The sequence below is a fragment of the Microcaecilia unicolor genome, chromosome 1 (genome assembly GCF_901765095.1).
Source record: "Microcaecilia unicolor chromosome 1, aMicUni1.1, whole genome shotgun sequence".
Classification (NCBI taxonomy): Eukaryota; Metazoa; Chordata; class Amphibia; order Gymnophiona; family Siphonopidae; genus Microcaecilia; species Microcaecilia unicolor.
Window position 1 is genome coordinate 771,316,137 of NC_044031.1, and position 17,053 is coordinate 771,333,189.

Here is a 17,053-nt window from a genome sequence, read left to right on the forward strand (position 1 = left end):
TTTAGTTTCAGATGGCGCTGAGACATCCAGGCAGCAATGTCAGACAGGCAGGCAGGCTGATACTTTGGCCTGGATTTCGGCTGAGATTTCTGGTGGGGAGAGGTAGATCTGGGAGTCATCAGCGTAAAGATGATACTGAAAACCATCGGATGAGATCAGAGTACCAAGGGAAGAAGTATAGATGGAGAAAAGAAGAGCTCACAGGACAGATCCCTGAGGTACACACACTAACAGTGGGATAGAAGTAGAGGATGATCCACTAGCGTATACACTAAAGGTACACTAGGAGAAATAAGAAGAAAACCAGGAAAGAACAGAGCCCTGAAATCCAAGTGAGGACAGCGTATCAAGGAGCAGGCTGTGATCAACAGTGTCAAAAGCAGCAGATAGATAGAGAAGGATGAGGATAGAATAGAGACCTTTGGATCTGGCCAGGAACAAATCATTGGAGACTTTAGCAAGCGCTGTTTCAGTTGAATGAAGGGGGTGAAAGCCAGATTGAAGTGGATCAAGAATAGCTTGAGATGAAAGAAAGTCAAGGCAACGGCGGTGAACAGCACGTTCAAGTATCTTGGATAGGAAAGGGAGGAGGGAGATGGGGCGATAGTTGGAAGGACAGGTAGGGTCCAATGAAGGTTTTTTAAGGAGTTGTGTGACTATGGCATGTTTGAAGGCATCAGGAACAGTCGCAGTGGATAGTGAAAGACTGAGGATATGACAGATAAAAGGGATGACAGTAGAAGAGATAGTGTTAAGTAGATGGGTGGGAATAGGATCAGAGGAACAGGTAGTTAGTTTCGAGGAGGAAAGAAGATGTGTAGTTTCCTCTTCAGTGATTTCAGAAAAGGAAGAAAAGGAGGCAGGGGTTGGAGGGTTGAGAGAATGGACTAAGGGAAGGAGAGGTGGAGGTGACCTGGTTGAGAATTCAAGTTTAATCTTGTGAACCTTATCATGAAAGTACTCAGCCAGAGTCTGGGGGGATTGGAGGTGAAGGCACTTTGAGGAGAGAGTTCAGTGTGGCAAAAAGACATCGAGAGTTAAAAAAAAAAAGTCCACCAATCATAACACAAAGCAGTGCATCAGCCTTCACAATATTAAAATAGCAACACATATTAAACTTCTTTCCAAATTGTCCATAATTTGATAGCTATTACCTAGCTCAGTGGTTCCCATCCAATCAGGTTTTCAGGATACCCACAATGAATATTCATGAGAGATTTGCATGTACTACCTCTACTGCATGCCGATCTGTGTTATGAATATTCATTGTGGGTATCCTGAAAACCTGACTGGCTGGGGTGCCTCCAGGACCAGGTTTGGGAACCACTGACCTAGCTTACTCATACTTGAGAAGGCTCCAGCCACAGCTCAGCTTATTAGCTCTGCTACAGTCTCTATTCAGTAAATTACAAGGAAAGTTGTAGCAAACGGAATCCCAATAGGGAATTCATGTTTCGTTTACTGCTGCCTCAGGGGAAAACTTCTCTGTTCTGCTTTGTGATTCAGACACATACAGATTTTTCTGAAGCAGTAATGATGTGATTTCCTGAGTGAATCATCGCCATCCATTTAAAAAGGGTTTCTTAAAGCACTGAACATGCCTCTCATTACTATAATTTCTAGTGTGGTTTAAGCTAAGAATAGCAGAGTTGAGAGCACAGATTGTTCACGCGTACTGATGGAAGTGATCGGAAAGCTTCTGTGTCCTGCAGTCTCCGTGTGCGCTGGCTGTCAGCTTTTCCAATCCCACAACCCTTTTGATGTCAACTTCCTGTTCCAGGGTAGGGGACTGGCAGAACTGACAGCATGTACCGAGACTGCTTCAGGCTGTTTTTACCACAGCTGCTACTGATCTGGAGCAGCAGCCACTGTGGGTGGGTGGGGGGGGGGGCATTAGGAGGGAGGTGAGGAAGGTCTGCTGTGTATATAATCAAAAGAAAACAGAGCTCAAACAGGTTCATTTATTCAGTGCTAGTCTTTAAAAATGGATTACATGAGGATAGTGGTTATCAAGTACAGTGGTGGAAATAAGTATTTGATCCCTTGCTGATTTTGTAAGTTTGCCCACTGACAAAGACATGAGCAGCCCATAATTGAAGGGTAGGTTATTGGTAACAGTGAGAGATAGCACATCACAAATTAAATCCGTAAAATCACATTGTGGAAAGTATATGAATTTATTTGCATTCTGCAGAGGGAAATAAGTATTTGATCCCCCACCAACCAGTAAGAGATCTGGCCCCTACAGACCAGGTAGATGCTCCAAATCAACTCGTTACCTGCATGACAGACAGCTGTCGGCAATGGTCACCTGTATGAAAGACACCTGTCCACAGACTCAGTGAATCAGTCAGACTCTAACCTCTACAAATGGCCAAGAGCAAGGAGCTGTCTAAGGATGTCAGGGACAAGATCATACACCTGCACAAGGCTGGAATGGGCTACAAAACCATCAGTAAGACGCTGGGCGAGAAGGAGACAACTGTTGGTGCCATAGTAAGAAAATGGAAGAAGTACAAAATGACTGTCAATCGACAAAGATCTGGGGCTCCACGCAAAATCTCACCTCGTGGGGTATCCTTGATCATGAGGAAGGTTAGAAATCAGCCTACAACTACAAGGGGGGAACTTGTCAATGATCTCAAGGCAGCTGGGACCACTGTCACCACGAAAACCATTGGTAACACATTACGACATAACGGATTGCAATCCTGCAGTGCCCGCAAGGTCCCCCTGCTCCGGAAGGCACATGTGACGGCCCGTCTGAAGTTTGCCAGTGAACACCTGGATGATGCCGAGAGTGATTGGGAGAAGGTGCTGTGGTCAGATGAGACAAAAATTGAGCTCTTTGGCATGAACTCAACTCGCCGTGTTTGGAGGAAGAGAAATGCTGCCTATGACCCAAAGAACACCGTCCCCACTGTCAAGCATGGAGGTGGAAATGTTATGTTTTGGGGGTGTTTCTCTGCTAAGGGCACAGGACTACTTCACCGCATCAATGGGAGAATGGATGGGGCCATGTACCGTACAATTCTGAGTGACAACCTCCTTCCCTCCGCCAGGGCCTTAAAAATGGGTCGTGGCTGGGTCTTACAGCACGACAATGACCCAAAACATACAGCCAAGGCAACAAAGGAGTGGCTCAGGAAGAAGCACATTAGGGTCATGGAGTGGCCTAGCCAGTCACCAGACCTTAATCCCATTGAAAACTTATGGAGGGAGCTGAAGCTGCGAGTTGCCAAGCGACAGCCCAGAACTCTTAATGATTTAGAGATGATCTGCAAAGAGGAGTGGACCAAAATTCCTCCTGACATGTGTGCAAACCTCATCATCAACTACAGAAGACGTCTGACCGCTGTGCTTGCCAACAAGGGTTTTGCCACCAAGTATTAGGTCTTGTTTGCCAGAGGGATTAAATACTTATTTCCCTCTGCAGAATGCAAATAAATTCATATACTTTCCACAATGTGATTTTCCGGATTTAATTTGTGATGTGCTATCTCTCACTGTTACCAATAACCTACCCTTCAATTATGGGCTGCTCATGTCTTTGTCAGTGGGCAAACTTACAAAATCAGCAAGGGATCAAATACTTATTTCCACCACTGTATTAACAAGTTTTAAAGCACTCTGGATTAAAGAGCAAAAAACCATTCAGATCATTTTATTGGAATTGATGGCAATTTATTGCAAAAAATATATTTTTTCTAATCGACTGCATTTCATTATTTTAAAAAACCCTTTAGAAAGCAATTGCATTTAATGCAATTATTGAATATAATGACCCCCGAACCAATTCTTTAAACATGGTGCTTGTAAGGTGCATCCCCTGCTCAGGCACCTTTGGTCACAGCAGAGCTTCCTTTCAGCTCGGGAGCCTTTGATGGCGCTTTAAACTTGTGGGACGGGAAAGGATGCACAGGATGCCAGCCCACACATGTTCTTTCCACGCTCGATGTAGAAGTACCTAGAAAAGAGAAAGAAGAAAGATATTTCTGTTTTTCTCACTGTGATGTTTTTATTTATCACTTCTCAGCATCCTGCTGATTCAGAGCATAGGTAAAGTCTCAGCCATGAGTTGAGACCAGATCCACCCTGACTTTTAGGTTTAGATTGAGAACCTGTGATGTTAGTGCCCTTCCACTCAGCCCTAGCCAAGACATAAAATGTTCAGACCATGGCCAAACCAGGAAGATTAAGAGGCTCATTTCAAAGCACATAGACTTACAAAGTTACCTATGTTACTATCTGAGGTGGGGGCCTCAGGCGGCACTCTTCAGGGAAAGGCATATCTCCCCACACCAGCCGTGGTCTGGCTTCTCTCCCCCCCCCCCCCCCCCTCCTTCTTCAGTCCCGTTCCCCAAGCCTATTTTTGTTTACTAAAAGGCAGCCGCGATTCCCACAGGCTGCTCTGCTGCTGGCACCGGCCTCCTCTCTCTCTACTGCGGCCTACCTCTCTGATGTAACAGTAGAGAGAAGAGGCGAAAGGGCGGCCTATGGGAATTGTAGCCACCGTTGACTTTGGGAAACAGGCTTGTGAAAGGGGGTTGAAGAAGTGGGGAGATGCAAGGGGGGGGGGGGGAGAACATCTCAGTCCTCGCCTCAGGCAGCAGATTGCGTTGGGCCACCCCTGGTTATTATGGAACTTGTCTATGTACTTTGAAAATCAGCAGCTAAATCTCCAGTGAAGAAAATGAGCATTGCATAAGCTAAATGAATGCTTGGCAGCTCTTCCTTCTTTTGTTTCAGAAATTTAAATTGAAATTTGTGATCGTAACAACAACAAAGATGGGCTATTGTAATAATCTTTATTGTGGCCTTCCCAGATTACAATTGACACATTTAAAAATTAGTACAAAGTACAGCTTCCAATCATATTTCCCTGTTTTCGTAACGTTGCATTGCCCAGCAGTAGAATTCTCTGGACCAGTGTATCTGAGGTCATTACTACAGTTTTTATGTACCTGGGAGTATCATTGCAGTGGTTCTGTTTTGTAGAGCCTTTGCAATTTAAGGTCCACAACTGTGGAACTTATGATCATTAGAAATATAGAAAGACAGTTGTTTCCTCATATTTAGCAAGAAGGTGGGCCTGGATATTTAGGCAAGGAGCTAATTTTTGTGGGGTTGGATGGAATTAGATGTTTTTATATATTTTAAAATCTTTTTTTTATATTGTAATATGCATCAAACATTATGGTAACACATATATATATTAAATATCAGAACTTTGTTCAGCACTGAAAATGTGCTGCACCAGTTGGAAGCACATTTAAGTTAGTGTTAAAAGGAAAGAGCACACGATGAAGTAAACAGATGAGCTGAATCTTCTGTTCCAGCGTCTATCCACTGCCATTAGCATCAGTTCATCGTTACAATTAGTGCACAAGTTTCTGGAGTGGAAACGGGCAAACACTATTTACAAAACTGCTTTGATTACTAAAAGAACGTTGTGGTATTCTGAGTTGATTAGTACTAATGGTCTAATGTAAAAGCTCTTTTTCAACTAGTCACTAGATTATCTGATTCTTACTATCTTACTCAATTAGATGGTGCTATAATTCCTACAGCGGTTGAATCGGCAGCTTATTTCCAGGATAAACTCTTAAAAGCTACAGCCTTATTCTCAAATGTAATGCAAACTGAAAGATACGAGGTTACAACTAGTTCTTTTGAAATAGTGGCTGATAGGAAATGGACAGATTTTCTGCCTATTGATTGGACATGATTTAAACTACTGTTATAAATATTCTAAATCACACTGCATGTTGGACCCTTTTCCACCTTCTTTGAATGCACTAGAGACCTGCACAGGAACGGGGTTCGCATGGAAGCAGTTCTGCGGGGTTCCTGCAGGGACGGAATCAATTCCTGCGGGATTCCCGTGGGGATGGAAACTTCCTGTGGCGTTCCCGTGGAAGTATAAGCTGCGCCAGCCTCTTATCTACCGAGTACCAAGTTCTTTGAGTGCTGTCTCCTCCTCCTTGCTTTAACAGCACAGATGTGGAAAGTCTCTATTAAGGAGGTGGTAGAGACACAAATGGTGACGGAATTCAAAAAGGTATGGGATGAACACAGAGGATCTCTAATTAGAAAATGGAAGTTATAAAAAACCTAAACTTAAATGGCTGCATGTGTGTGGATGTGTCAAGTGACGCTTAGATGGCAACTCTGGCTGTGATGAACTAGGGCTGATACCAGGCTGACTTGTATTGTCTGTCTCTCATATATGACAATCTACTACTACTACTACTACTACTTATCATTTCTATAGCGCTACTAGATGTACGCAGCGCTGTACACTTGAACATGAAGAGATAGTCCCTGCTCGACAGAGCTTACAATCTAATTAGGACAGACAAACAGGACAAACAAGAGATAAGGGAATAATAAAGTGAGGGTTAGGATTAGGATTAGGTTAGGGTTAGGGTTAGGATGGGCTAGAAAGGGCTTAGACAGCAACTTTAGTAGCTGGAACATGAGGACAGTGCTGGACAGACTCTTACGGTCTGTGTCCAGCAAATGAGAAGACAAATAGACTGGCGTGGGCTTTGACGGCAACTTCAGCAGCTGGAACATAAGGATAGGGCCGGATAGACTTCTATGGTCTATGTTCCAGAAACACGAAAGAACGACCATAATCAAGTATATAATATCATACCCATTGATTTAATCATGAATTGATAATGAGTGTGACTATTGGGCAGACTGGATGACTATCGTCCTACACACATACAACCTCATCGATAAAGACCAAAGCAAAAATGTAGTTATTCTGATCTATTACTACCTTGTCCCACCTTTGCCCTTCATCATCTAGTGGTCAAACGGACTCCCTCGTGCTGTTCTTTGCTTTGAATGCATTTGACAAAGTTTTTTGCTTCTTTAGTTAGAGCAGCAATTGGAGCCCAGCAAACCACCTGTAAAAAGGCAATTGGCAAGAAAAAAAGCCAGCTAGCAGAATCTTGGGCAACCCCAAAGCAGCCAGGCTATCTACTGCTCCAGACCCAGGAACAGTGGGCTGGAGAAGAACGCAATTGTTTTCTGCTCTCCTGTATTACCCCGTGTTTCACGCCCACCTCAACAGGCAGCATGTGTTCTGCTGCACTGTAGGAGCTTTAACCCCACCCCCACCCCGTTCCTGTCTATAGGCAGTAGGTGGGAGTTAAAATGAAGGATTCTGGACTCAGCTGGTGATAGAGTGAGGAAGGAGGCATGAAGGTGCTCATTTACTGAATCCCCTTGGTAAATCATTCTTTAAAAAAAGAAGGGTTGGAAGGAGTTTAAGTCTAGACTGAAAGCCCACCTCTTTAACATTGCTTTTGACTCGTAACCACTCGCCTTCACCTACCCTCCTCTCCTCCTTCCTGTACACATTATTTGATTTGATTACTTTATTTTTGTCTATTAGAGTGTAAGCTCTTTGAGCAGGGACTGTCTTTCTTCTATTTTTGTGCAGCGCTGCGTACGCCTTGTAGCGCTATAGAAATGCTAAATAGTAGTAGTAGTAAGGAGTTTCCTTGGAAGACAGAAGAGGGATGAGATAGAGCAGCCTAGTGGTCAGCACAACAGGGTCCAAATCCCGCTTCTCCGCCAACATTTGTTTTTGATTTGCTTAGTCAAGTTCTCTCCCAGTCATTTAGAGTGTAAGCTCTTTAGGTCAGATACTTCTAAGCACTGTAAGAGCTGTCCATTTCAGCTACGATTCGATTCTTTCCAAAAACTTGGTTTTTCAATTTGATTTGATTTAACTAGATTGAAATAGTGAGCCACTGGGTCTTAGAAGGGGCATCTGGGGAACAATCGGAGAGCCACCTGAAACATGTTCAAAAACAGAATAATCCATTTGTGTATCTAAAAGGTAAACTTCTACAAAACAGATGAAGATGTGATTCCATGTGCCCCATTGAAAGGAGAGTTTAATTCTACTTCCATTTAATATCAATATATTCCATCATCTTTATAACACCAAGCTTCCCAAGGCAGATTACAACAGTTAAGAAAAGAACCCTTCAGGAAACAGGATATCCTCACTGAAATCTGGCCATTCTGTATTATAAAGAAAAATGGGCACAGAGTTTATAATTGCTGTTTCACTTTCTACCAGCTACAATAATTAGTGAAACATGTTCAAAAAAATAGAATAATCCATTTGTGTATCTGAAACAACTTTTGACTTCCAGATGCGGAGTGGAGTGTGGTGGACCAACGACAACGTGGAAGCAGCAGCTCATAGCTTTGGTTTGTTTTGAGCGTATGGCAATGACGGCTACACAGGGGAGTGGACAGATTAACTAAATTGGCTTACTTGCTTACAGTGGACTCAACGACAGGCTCACGTTCACTCCGCGTCTATTAAACCTCCTTGCTTGGCTCAACTGCCAGTCCCGCCCCCTGATGTCAGTTCCTGTACCAGCTGCACACCAATTCAGAGACTGCTTCTGCGACTTGGGTGACAGCGGGAGGGAGGGAGGGAAGCAGCAGCGGCTTGGGAGACAGTGGGTGAGAGGGAGGGAGGTGGGCAAATCCTGAATCAGGATTCCCAATTTTTTTTTTTTTTTTTGCACAATGAATCGAAAAATCGATTTGCATCAATTTTTGGATAGCTGTACTGTACAGCGCTTGCCTATCTGCATTAGTGCTATAACGATGATGATAATACTGAGATGGGGACTGGAATTGGATTTTTGAGCTTTCTTGGAGGTCAGCGAACTGGAAGAGGCTAGATTTCTTCAGCAGTGAAATGTGTGGGTGCTTCTTACCCATCAATGCCCCACTCTGGTCCCCAGGAGTTTTTAACGATCCAGTAAGGCTCTCCATTCTCTTGGGCGTATCCCACAGCCAGCACAGCATGGTTCACTTTATCTGGGGTCGTGTGACACTTTGGGCTATTGTAGTACAAAGAAAGTTATTACACAAAACAGAAATTTCCTGCAGAATGTGAAAATTAGAGATACACATTTCTGATTTCATTCCCTACTGTGCTAATTAGCCGATGATTAGAAGCAAACGCAGGCGCTAGAGGCTGTTAGCGCCATACTAGCGCCTGCGTTTGCTGCCACCCCATGATCAGAGCCCCCGCGCGTGTGAAACAATGTGCTTGTGAGTTCTGAACGCAACTTGCAAGCAAAACAGGGCTCTTAGCGCAAGTAGCATGTAAATGCATGCTAAACCTATTCATCCCCAATGATCAGCGACCAGCGTGGCAAAGATTGGCTTGCTTGCTGCGGCAAACCCTATGCCAGCTCGGAGCTGGCGTTATGGTTTGCAGACTATTGGGTTGGAATGGTGAGTCCTATCCAGCATGCATTTGCATGCTAGCAGACCCCGACCCCACCCCCAGCGACAGTGGACTGGAGGTCCGGCGGATCTCCGGTCCCCCCCCCCCCCAACACAGGTTCAGGGGGGCTGGAGATCCGGTGGGTCTTGAGCCCCACCTACCCCCCCCCCCCCCAGCATCCCCTCAGATGTCCCTGGTGGCCCAGTGGGTCGCGGGTCAAACACCCCTACCTTCAGTTGGAGGAGGGAGGTGGCCTCCCTCCTCTTCCATTGGCGCCGCCTCAAAAATGGCAGTACCCAGCCCTGCCCAGTGCATCCTGGGATGTGCTGGGTGGGGCTTCACACTATATAAGGGAGGCCACCTCCCTCCTACAACTGAAGGTACAGGTGTGGGGAAGGGCCGCTAGACCACCAGGTGGGGGGGGGGGGATTGACCTGCAGCCCACTGGGCCACCAGGGACATCTGAGGGGATGCTGGGGGGGGTAGGGGGGCTGGAGACCCCCTGGATCTCCAGCCCTCCCTGAACTTGGGTCTGGGGGACCGGAGGTCTGTAGACCTCCAGCCCCCATTTCGCTTGGCTCGGGGTGTGGGTAATTGTCTGGTGATCCCATGGACCTCCAGCCCCTGTGTTTGACAAGGCTGGGCTTTTGACAGCCCAGACCACACTGCTACCCTATCATCAGAGAGAATAGTGTGCTTAAATTTCCATGCACTTATCTCTGATCAAAGGGGCAGTAAAGCCCCGCACTGTTCCAGCGCTATTTGGAACAGCACGTGGCTTTTGATCATCTGCCCATAAGAGCTGGCCTCCTCTCTTCCTAACAGTTAATAAAGGATACTGGAGACGTGAGAGAGAATTCCTCGCCCAGCTAACTCCTCTCTTCCCCTACATCCAGCCAAGCTCTTCTCCCTCCGTACCTTACTGACATCTGCTCCTTACGGCTCTCCCCTTTCACAAAGAAGAGCACCAGAGCCCCATCACAACACTTGTGTGCTGTCTGCCCTGAAGCCCTCAAATCCTCTCCCTGAGTTTCTCTACACTTGAGGTCAGCAGTATCAGGATGTGGAAATGTGTATAAATAGGAGGGACGTGGCATAAAGCCCAGGTGAGTAAAAGTTGCAGGTTAAGAGCACAGTCGTACCCCGTGTTAAACACCATAGGGGGTAGAGGCGGAAGCAGAACAGAAGAGTCGGCCACCTTGTCAGAGTGCTGTACACTCTTGCTTCTTCCTACAGTATTTGTGGCAGGGGATTTCTCTCTGTTCAGAGCAGTGGCGTAGCCACAGGTGGGCTTGGATGGGCCAGGGCCCACCCATTTATGGCTCAGGCCCACCCAACAGTAGCACATGTTTAGTGGTAACTGGTGGGAATCCCAAGCTCCGCCAGCTGAAGATTTCCCCCTGATGGTAACAAAAACGCTACTCTCCACGACACCGGCACCTACATATGCTCAGTTTTCAGTGGAATACTGCTGCCAAGGTGGAAAGAAGCGTTTCCTCACCAGCTGAGATTTTTTTTTTTTTTGGAGGGGGGGAGAACACTTGGTGCCCACCCAATTTTTGCCTAGGCCCACCCAAAATTTGTGGCTACGCCCCTGGTTCAGAGTTTTATTTTCTGTGGATGCCTTAGCATTGGGGGAGGGGGGTGAGATTTGGTCTGTATTCGTGCTGCATGGAGGGGGACTCTGGTCCCTTTCAGACTCGGAGCAGCACCTTGTTCTGTGGAAACATTGGAGAGTAGAGGGTCATTCACTCTCTGTAAATACCCCCAAGCAGATGCTTCCTCTGTCTTAAGGCCATAGGAGGAGGCAAGGGCTCCTGCTCCATATAAGCAGCAGCAAGATAGGGTCTGCTTACTCTGTGTTGCTGTATAATGTCAGGGGACAGTGGTGCCAGGGTAAGTGGATGGACTGCTTTTTCTGTATAAGTGCTGTGGGACTGGATGTGTATATGTGCTCTTTTTTGGTGTGGTTACTCTGTTGGATGTCACACAAGAGGGGGGGAGGGTGGCATTCTCTCTAAAAATGCTGCATGGCTGATTCTTACTCTATAAATACTACAGGGAGGAGAGGAGACAAGATTGTAGAAATGCTCTGAGGAGACACTTACTTTGTATAAACACCACTTTTGTAGCTCACAAAATCATCTGTCACTTCAAAGGCGAAGCTGATGGGGTTGTGAGTGGCCACAGCCTGCTCCATGCTGAGCTCGTCATACTAGGAGAGAAGAATGTGAAACACACTTGATGTTCGTGAGAAGCAGAAGAAACCTGCACAAGAGCTCCAGGTCCAAGTTCTAACCAAGTTCTTTATAATACCTGAAATGTCTGGCTGACTGCTAAGCTCTTTGATGTTTGCACAGCTGCATCCCAATGTTTTAATTTTATTCAAGCCTAGCTGCCAAAACTTGCAAATTTCTATATGACCTGTAAAATGGCCACACTTGCCTTAGTTACACCTTAGATTTATTTTTAAATTTATTAATTTTATTTTTTTAAACATTTACAATAAATCAGTCTTGTCCCAAGTGGCTCTTCAGGATGTTCTGTCTTACCCAATGCTGAGCCACAGTAACACAAAAACAAACTACTGTCATTCATATTATTACAATTTAGACCCCCCCCCCCCCCCCCACACACACACACACACACAACCCTACCCTGGGTCCCAATCATCGCACCAGCTTTTGCCACATCCATGCCTCATACATCTTCTCCATTATACATTCCTGCGACCCCTTCACCATTTCCTTCAGCAGCTTTCACCGAAATCACTCCAGAGAGTTCCTCCGCACACATTCAGCACTTGGGCTGCATTTTGCCTTCTATTTACACAGTCTCACTGCTATAACCCTCTGCCGTACAAACTGGAGCTCACCTGGAGGGTTCCCGGAGGAACACATTTTGGTCTAGGAGACACACACTTGTGTAATACTTCGGACAAATATTGAAATATATTCTCCCAATATACCTTCGTTCCTACACAAGTTCCCCCCCCCCCCAATCCCTTCTCCAGAAAGACTTTATTCCTGAACCATGTAACTTTAACAGCCTCCATGGGGTGAAATATCAGCATTACAGTAATTTATAGTGATTCTCCAACGTCTTGCTGGCTATGATACCTTTATGCTCTTCTACGATCCTCTTGACAAAGCGAGGTGTTCTGTCCCGAATGCCACAGTTTGTCAAGCCCCTCTTTCTGAGGCTGCTTTTAACTCCTATTCACTTGTTCAGTACCCATGTCTGTTTTAATCATTCCCCCCACAAGTAATGCCCTAATCCCTTATTTGTCTTGATTGACAAGGACTGATTCTGACATGTTTAGTGTACAGCGCTCTGTACGTCTAGTAGCGCTATAGAAATGATAAGTAGTAGTAAAAGATTATAAGATTTAGTCAGCCCTGCATCAGGAAAATTGCACCGACTGCCTTGGGTTCTCCACCTAAAGCTCGTTTCACCTACCCAGACAAGTAGTACCTAAGTTGTGTTTATTGAAAGATACCCCATATCCCCAAGCAAATATCGTGCCTTTAGGGTATTATAATCCTGCACTTTTCCTCCCACTATATCTATGCTTTATCCTCTCTGCCTGGTTGGGATTCTGGCTTTAATCGCAGAGGTGTGTATCCAGAGTGCCCCTGGGCTCCCAACAATCTCGACTTGGAGTCTTAGATATGTGAAGGGATTAATGCCCCTTCTGCCTTGCACTTTTTTTCTTTGAGGGAAGATGCAGTTTTTGCCACAAAACGGTGCCATCACCCATCTGCTTTTCCAGTTTTATTCATTCCTTATTGTTCTCCTCCCGCCAGTTCAATTGCCTCAAAATATTGGGTAAAATTGGGAACACCCAGCCCTCCCTAGTACTTGGCCCTAAACAGTACTTTTTCTGCAACCCTAGGCCTCTTTATTCCCCCAAAATATTTGCTTATTCTCTTTTGTAACCTAGCCAGGAAGCTTCAGAGCAGCACCACTGGGAGAGCTCCAAATAAGATGTGATAGAGGTCAGAAGCGGAGCCAGGTTGACGGTGCGGGGGGAGCGAGAGCGGACTTCCGCCAGCACTGGCAGAACTCCGTTTGGGGGAGTGGCCGCTCCCCTGGCACCCCCCCCCCCTGGCTACGCCACTGATAGAGGTATATAAAATACTGAGTGGAGTAGAACAGGTAGATTTGAATCACTTGTTTACTCTTTCCAAAAATACTAGGACTAGGGAGCATGCAATGAAGCTAGAAAGTAGTACATTTAAAACGAATCAGAGAAAATACTTCTTCACTCAACGCGTAATTAAATTCTCAAATTTGTTGCCAGAGAATGTGGTAAAAAGGTTTGGATAGCTTCCTAAAAGTCTATAAGCCATTATTAAGATGGACTTGGGGAAAATCCACTGCTTATTTCTATGATAAGCAGCATAAAATGTACTGTACTGTTTTAGGATCTTGTCAGGTACTTGTGACCTGGATTGGCCACTGTTGGAAACCGGATACTGGGCTTGATGGACCTTCGGACTGTTCCAGTACAGTAATACTCATGTACTCATCTGTGTTTTTGAATGTATGCTGACCTTATGGTTTGTACTATAGGGTGGGCTAGTAAATCTTAATAAATCATGAAACTTGACCATCTAAGTGGAGGAGGTTTGCCATCTGGTATGAGGGCAAGGCTTTAGACCCTTTTTCCTTGCCTTACAAAATCTGCTTGAGTATCTTCTACACCACTTGAATGCAACCACCGGCACTTATGTGTGGAGGGCAAACCCATCTCTGTACTGTTTGATTCGTGAGAGGTTTGCTCTTACTCAAGACCCTATTAAACCTCCTACAACGTCATGGAATTGCAATGTCGTTTTCACCCAGCTGATGAAGGCTCCATTTGACCCACTTAATCCCTGCAATCTGATGTTTTTGACCTGGAACGTAATGTTTTTGGTGGCGGTCACTTCCGCCCAGAGTCAGTGTGTTCCAGGATCTAGCAGCTGACCCACCACACACAAGATTTTACCATAACAGAGTAGGTTTTGCACTTGCATCCTAAGTTCCTTCCTAAGGCTGTGTCGGAATTCCATGTCCTGCCAACATTCTTCCCCAGCCCAACGAAAACACACTGCACACCTTGGAATGCAAGAGAACCTTGTCCTTCTATCAGGAGTGGACTAAAACCCACACATGGTTCACCCAGCTTTTAGTTTCTTTTGACTCTAACAGGTTGGAGACAGCCAACGGCAAATGCATTTCCTTTACTTATGCCCACACTTGAGTGACTCTAGAGGGTCATGTCATGGCCCAGCACTGAATTTCCGGGTCCATTGTTGTTTTTGAAGGTAGGACTTAGAAATACTTACTATTGTTATGTTTACGACCTCCTTAACAGCAGCAACAACCTTGTCTGGTTGGAAATGGCAGCTACCGTTCTGCACACAGAAAATTCAGAATTAGCAGAGCTCCAGTTCAAGCTGTGAAGTCTTAAAGATTTGTACAATTTTCAGCCCTTCCACTTTTCTTGCACGTCTGCAGTTACATGTTCACAATTCAACAGCTGGCTGGTGCTACAGGGAGGATTTTCCCCATATACTTTGCATGTGCATGGAGTTCAAAATTAAATCCTTGTGTCTACTTGTTCTGACCCACTTGGCCCCACTCGCTGTCCCCACAGAAGTCCCAGAACAATTTACAAGAGATGTTTTCCCCAAATGTAAGCTTTTGTTTACCTACAGAAACATCTTTGAAAATAATGCCTTGAACCAGAGGAAGAGAAAACTCATACTGGCCCCCTATTCCAGGCAAAGCACTAACACTCCCACCCTAGTCTTCATGAGAGAGGGCACTCGTTCTCCTACCCATGAACAGGGCTTTCACTTCCCCATTCCCAGCTAAAGCTCTCACTTCCTCTTTCCTTTTCTACCTCCCCCTCCCGCCAAAAAAAAACATTCCTTTGAATGATGTTCTCACTCCCCCTGCTCTTTCCATCATCTACCACTTCTCTTGGACAGGGCTCCCACCCCCTGTTCCATTCTTTCCCCTTTGGGCAGGGCTCTTTTCCCAGTCCTCCTCCTCCAACCTCCCAGGCAGGGACCTTTCTCCCCCTTACCAATCCCCTTAGTCAGGATTCTTTCCTCACTCTCTTCATCAACATCTCCCACAAGCAGGGCTTCCAGTTTCCATTCCTTTTTAGGACTCTCACCTGTGCGGTATAGGGATAAGTTGTTTCTGACATAATTCCTTTGTTGTATTTTATATACTCAAATGCTTGGCTGGGAAGGCCCCTGAAAAATAAGAAACTGTTTTTATATTCTGCCATCACTAGATTTCAGCATAGAGAATATTCTGTTACTTTTTCTACTACTTCTTATCATTTCTACAGCGCTTCTAGACGTATGCAGCACTATCCACTAAACATGTAAGAGACAGTCCCTGCTCTACTACTACTTATTTCTATAGCGCTACTAGACATATGCAGCACTATACACTAAACATGTAAGAGACAGTCCCTGCTCTACTACTATTACTACTACTAGTAATTATCATTTCTATAGTACTACTAAATGTATGCAGTGCTATACACTAAACATGTAAGAGACAGTCCTTGCCACTACTACTACAACTAGTTAACATTTCTATAGTGCTACTAGACGTATGCAGCACTATACACTGAACATGTAAGAGACAGTCCCTGCTCTACTACTTATTTCTATAGTGCTACTAGACGTATGCAGTGGGGATGGGACGACTTTCCTATGAAGAGAGGCTGAGAAGGCTAGGGCTTTTCAGCTTGGAGAAGAGACGGCTGAGGGGAGATATGATAGAAGTGTATAAAATAATGAGTGGAATGGATCGGGTGGATGTGAAGCGACTGTTCACGCTATCCAAAAATACTAGGACTAGAGGGCATGAGTTGAAGCTACAGTGTGGTAAATTTAAAACGAATCGGAGAAAATTTTTCTTCACCCAACGTGTAATTAGACTCTGGAATTCGTTGCCGGAGAACGTGGTACGGGCGGTTAGCTTGACGGAGTTTAAAAAGGGGTTAGATTCCTAAAGGACAAGTCCATAGACCGCTATTAAATGGACTTGGAAAAATTCCGCATTTTTAGGTATAACTTGTCTGGAATGTTTTTACGTTTGGGGAGCGTGCCAGGTGCCCTTGACCTGGATTGGCCACTGTCGGTGACAGGATGCTGGGCTAGATGGACCTTTGGTCTTTCCCAGTATGGCACTACTTATGTACTATCCACTAAACATGTAAGAGATAGTCCCTGCTGTACTACTATTACTACTACTAGTAGTATGCAGCGCTATACACTAAATATATAAGAGACAGTCCCTGTTCTACTATTACTTATCATTTCTACAGCGCTAGTAGATGTACGCAGAGCTCTGCACTGAACATGTAAGAGACAGTCCTTGCTACTATTACTACTACTAGTTAACATTTCTATATTTCATGCGCCCTCCCTGCCCATTTTCAAGTCCTTACTCAAGGCCCATCTCTTCTCCCTTGCTTTTGGTGCCTAACCACCTTCCCATTCCTGATACCTACACTGACTACATAGCTTTTACCTTTAGATTGTAAGCTCTCTTGAGCAGGGACTGTCCTTCCCCATGTTTAAACTTGTACAGCGCTGCGTAACCCTGGCAGCGCTATAGAAATGCTAAGTAGTAGTAGTACTATCCACTAAACATGTAAGAGACAGTTCCTGCCCTACTACTACTACTTATTTCTACATAATAAACTGGGCAGTATCAAAAGGTAGAGCGCAAGACTAACGGATGCCATAATTTCCT

At 45.1% G+C, this 17,053-nt stretch overlaps 1 protein-coding gene across 1 annotated transcript in view; it reads right to left on the bottom strand.

Annotated features, from left to right (window-relative positions):
- Positions 1–3,696: 3,696 nt before the first annotated feature.
- The window catches only part of CTSH (cathepsin H), a 40,093-nt gene continuing 26,736 nt past the window's right edge, over positions 3,697–17,053 (bottom strand). Inside the window, exons 8-12 of the mRNA XM_030189834.1 lie at positions 15,453–15,534; positions 14,614–14,682; positions 11,389–11,495; positions 8,763–8,888; positions 3,697–3,967 (exon numbers count right to left, since the gene is read on the bottom strand). Coding sequence (XP_030045694.1) covers positions 3,892–3,967; positions 8,763–8,888; positions 11,389–11,495; positions 14,614–14,682; positions 15,453–15,534 — 460 coding nt within the window. The 3' untranslated portion in view covers positions 3,697–3,891. The remainder of the gene's footprint in view (positions 3,968–8,762; positions 8,889–11,388; positions 11,496–14,613; positions 14,683–15,452; positions 15,535–17,053) is intronic.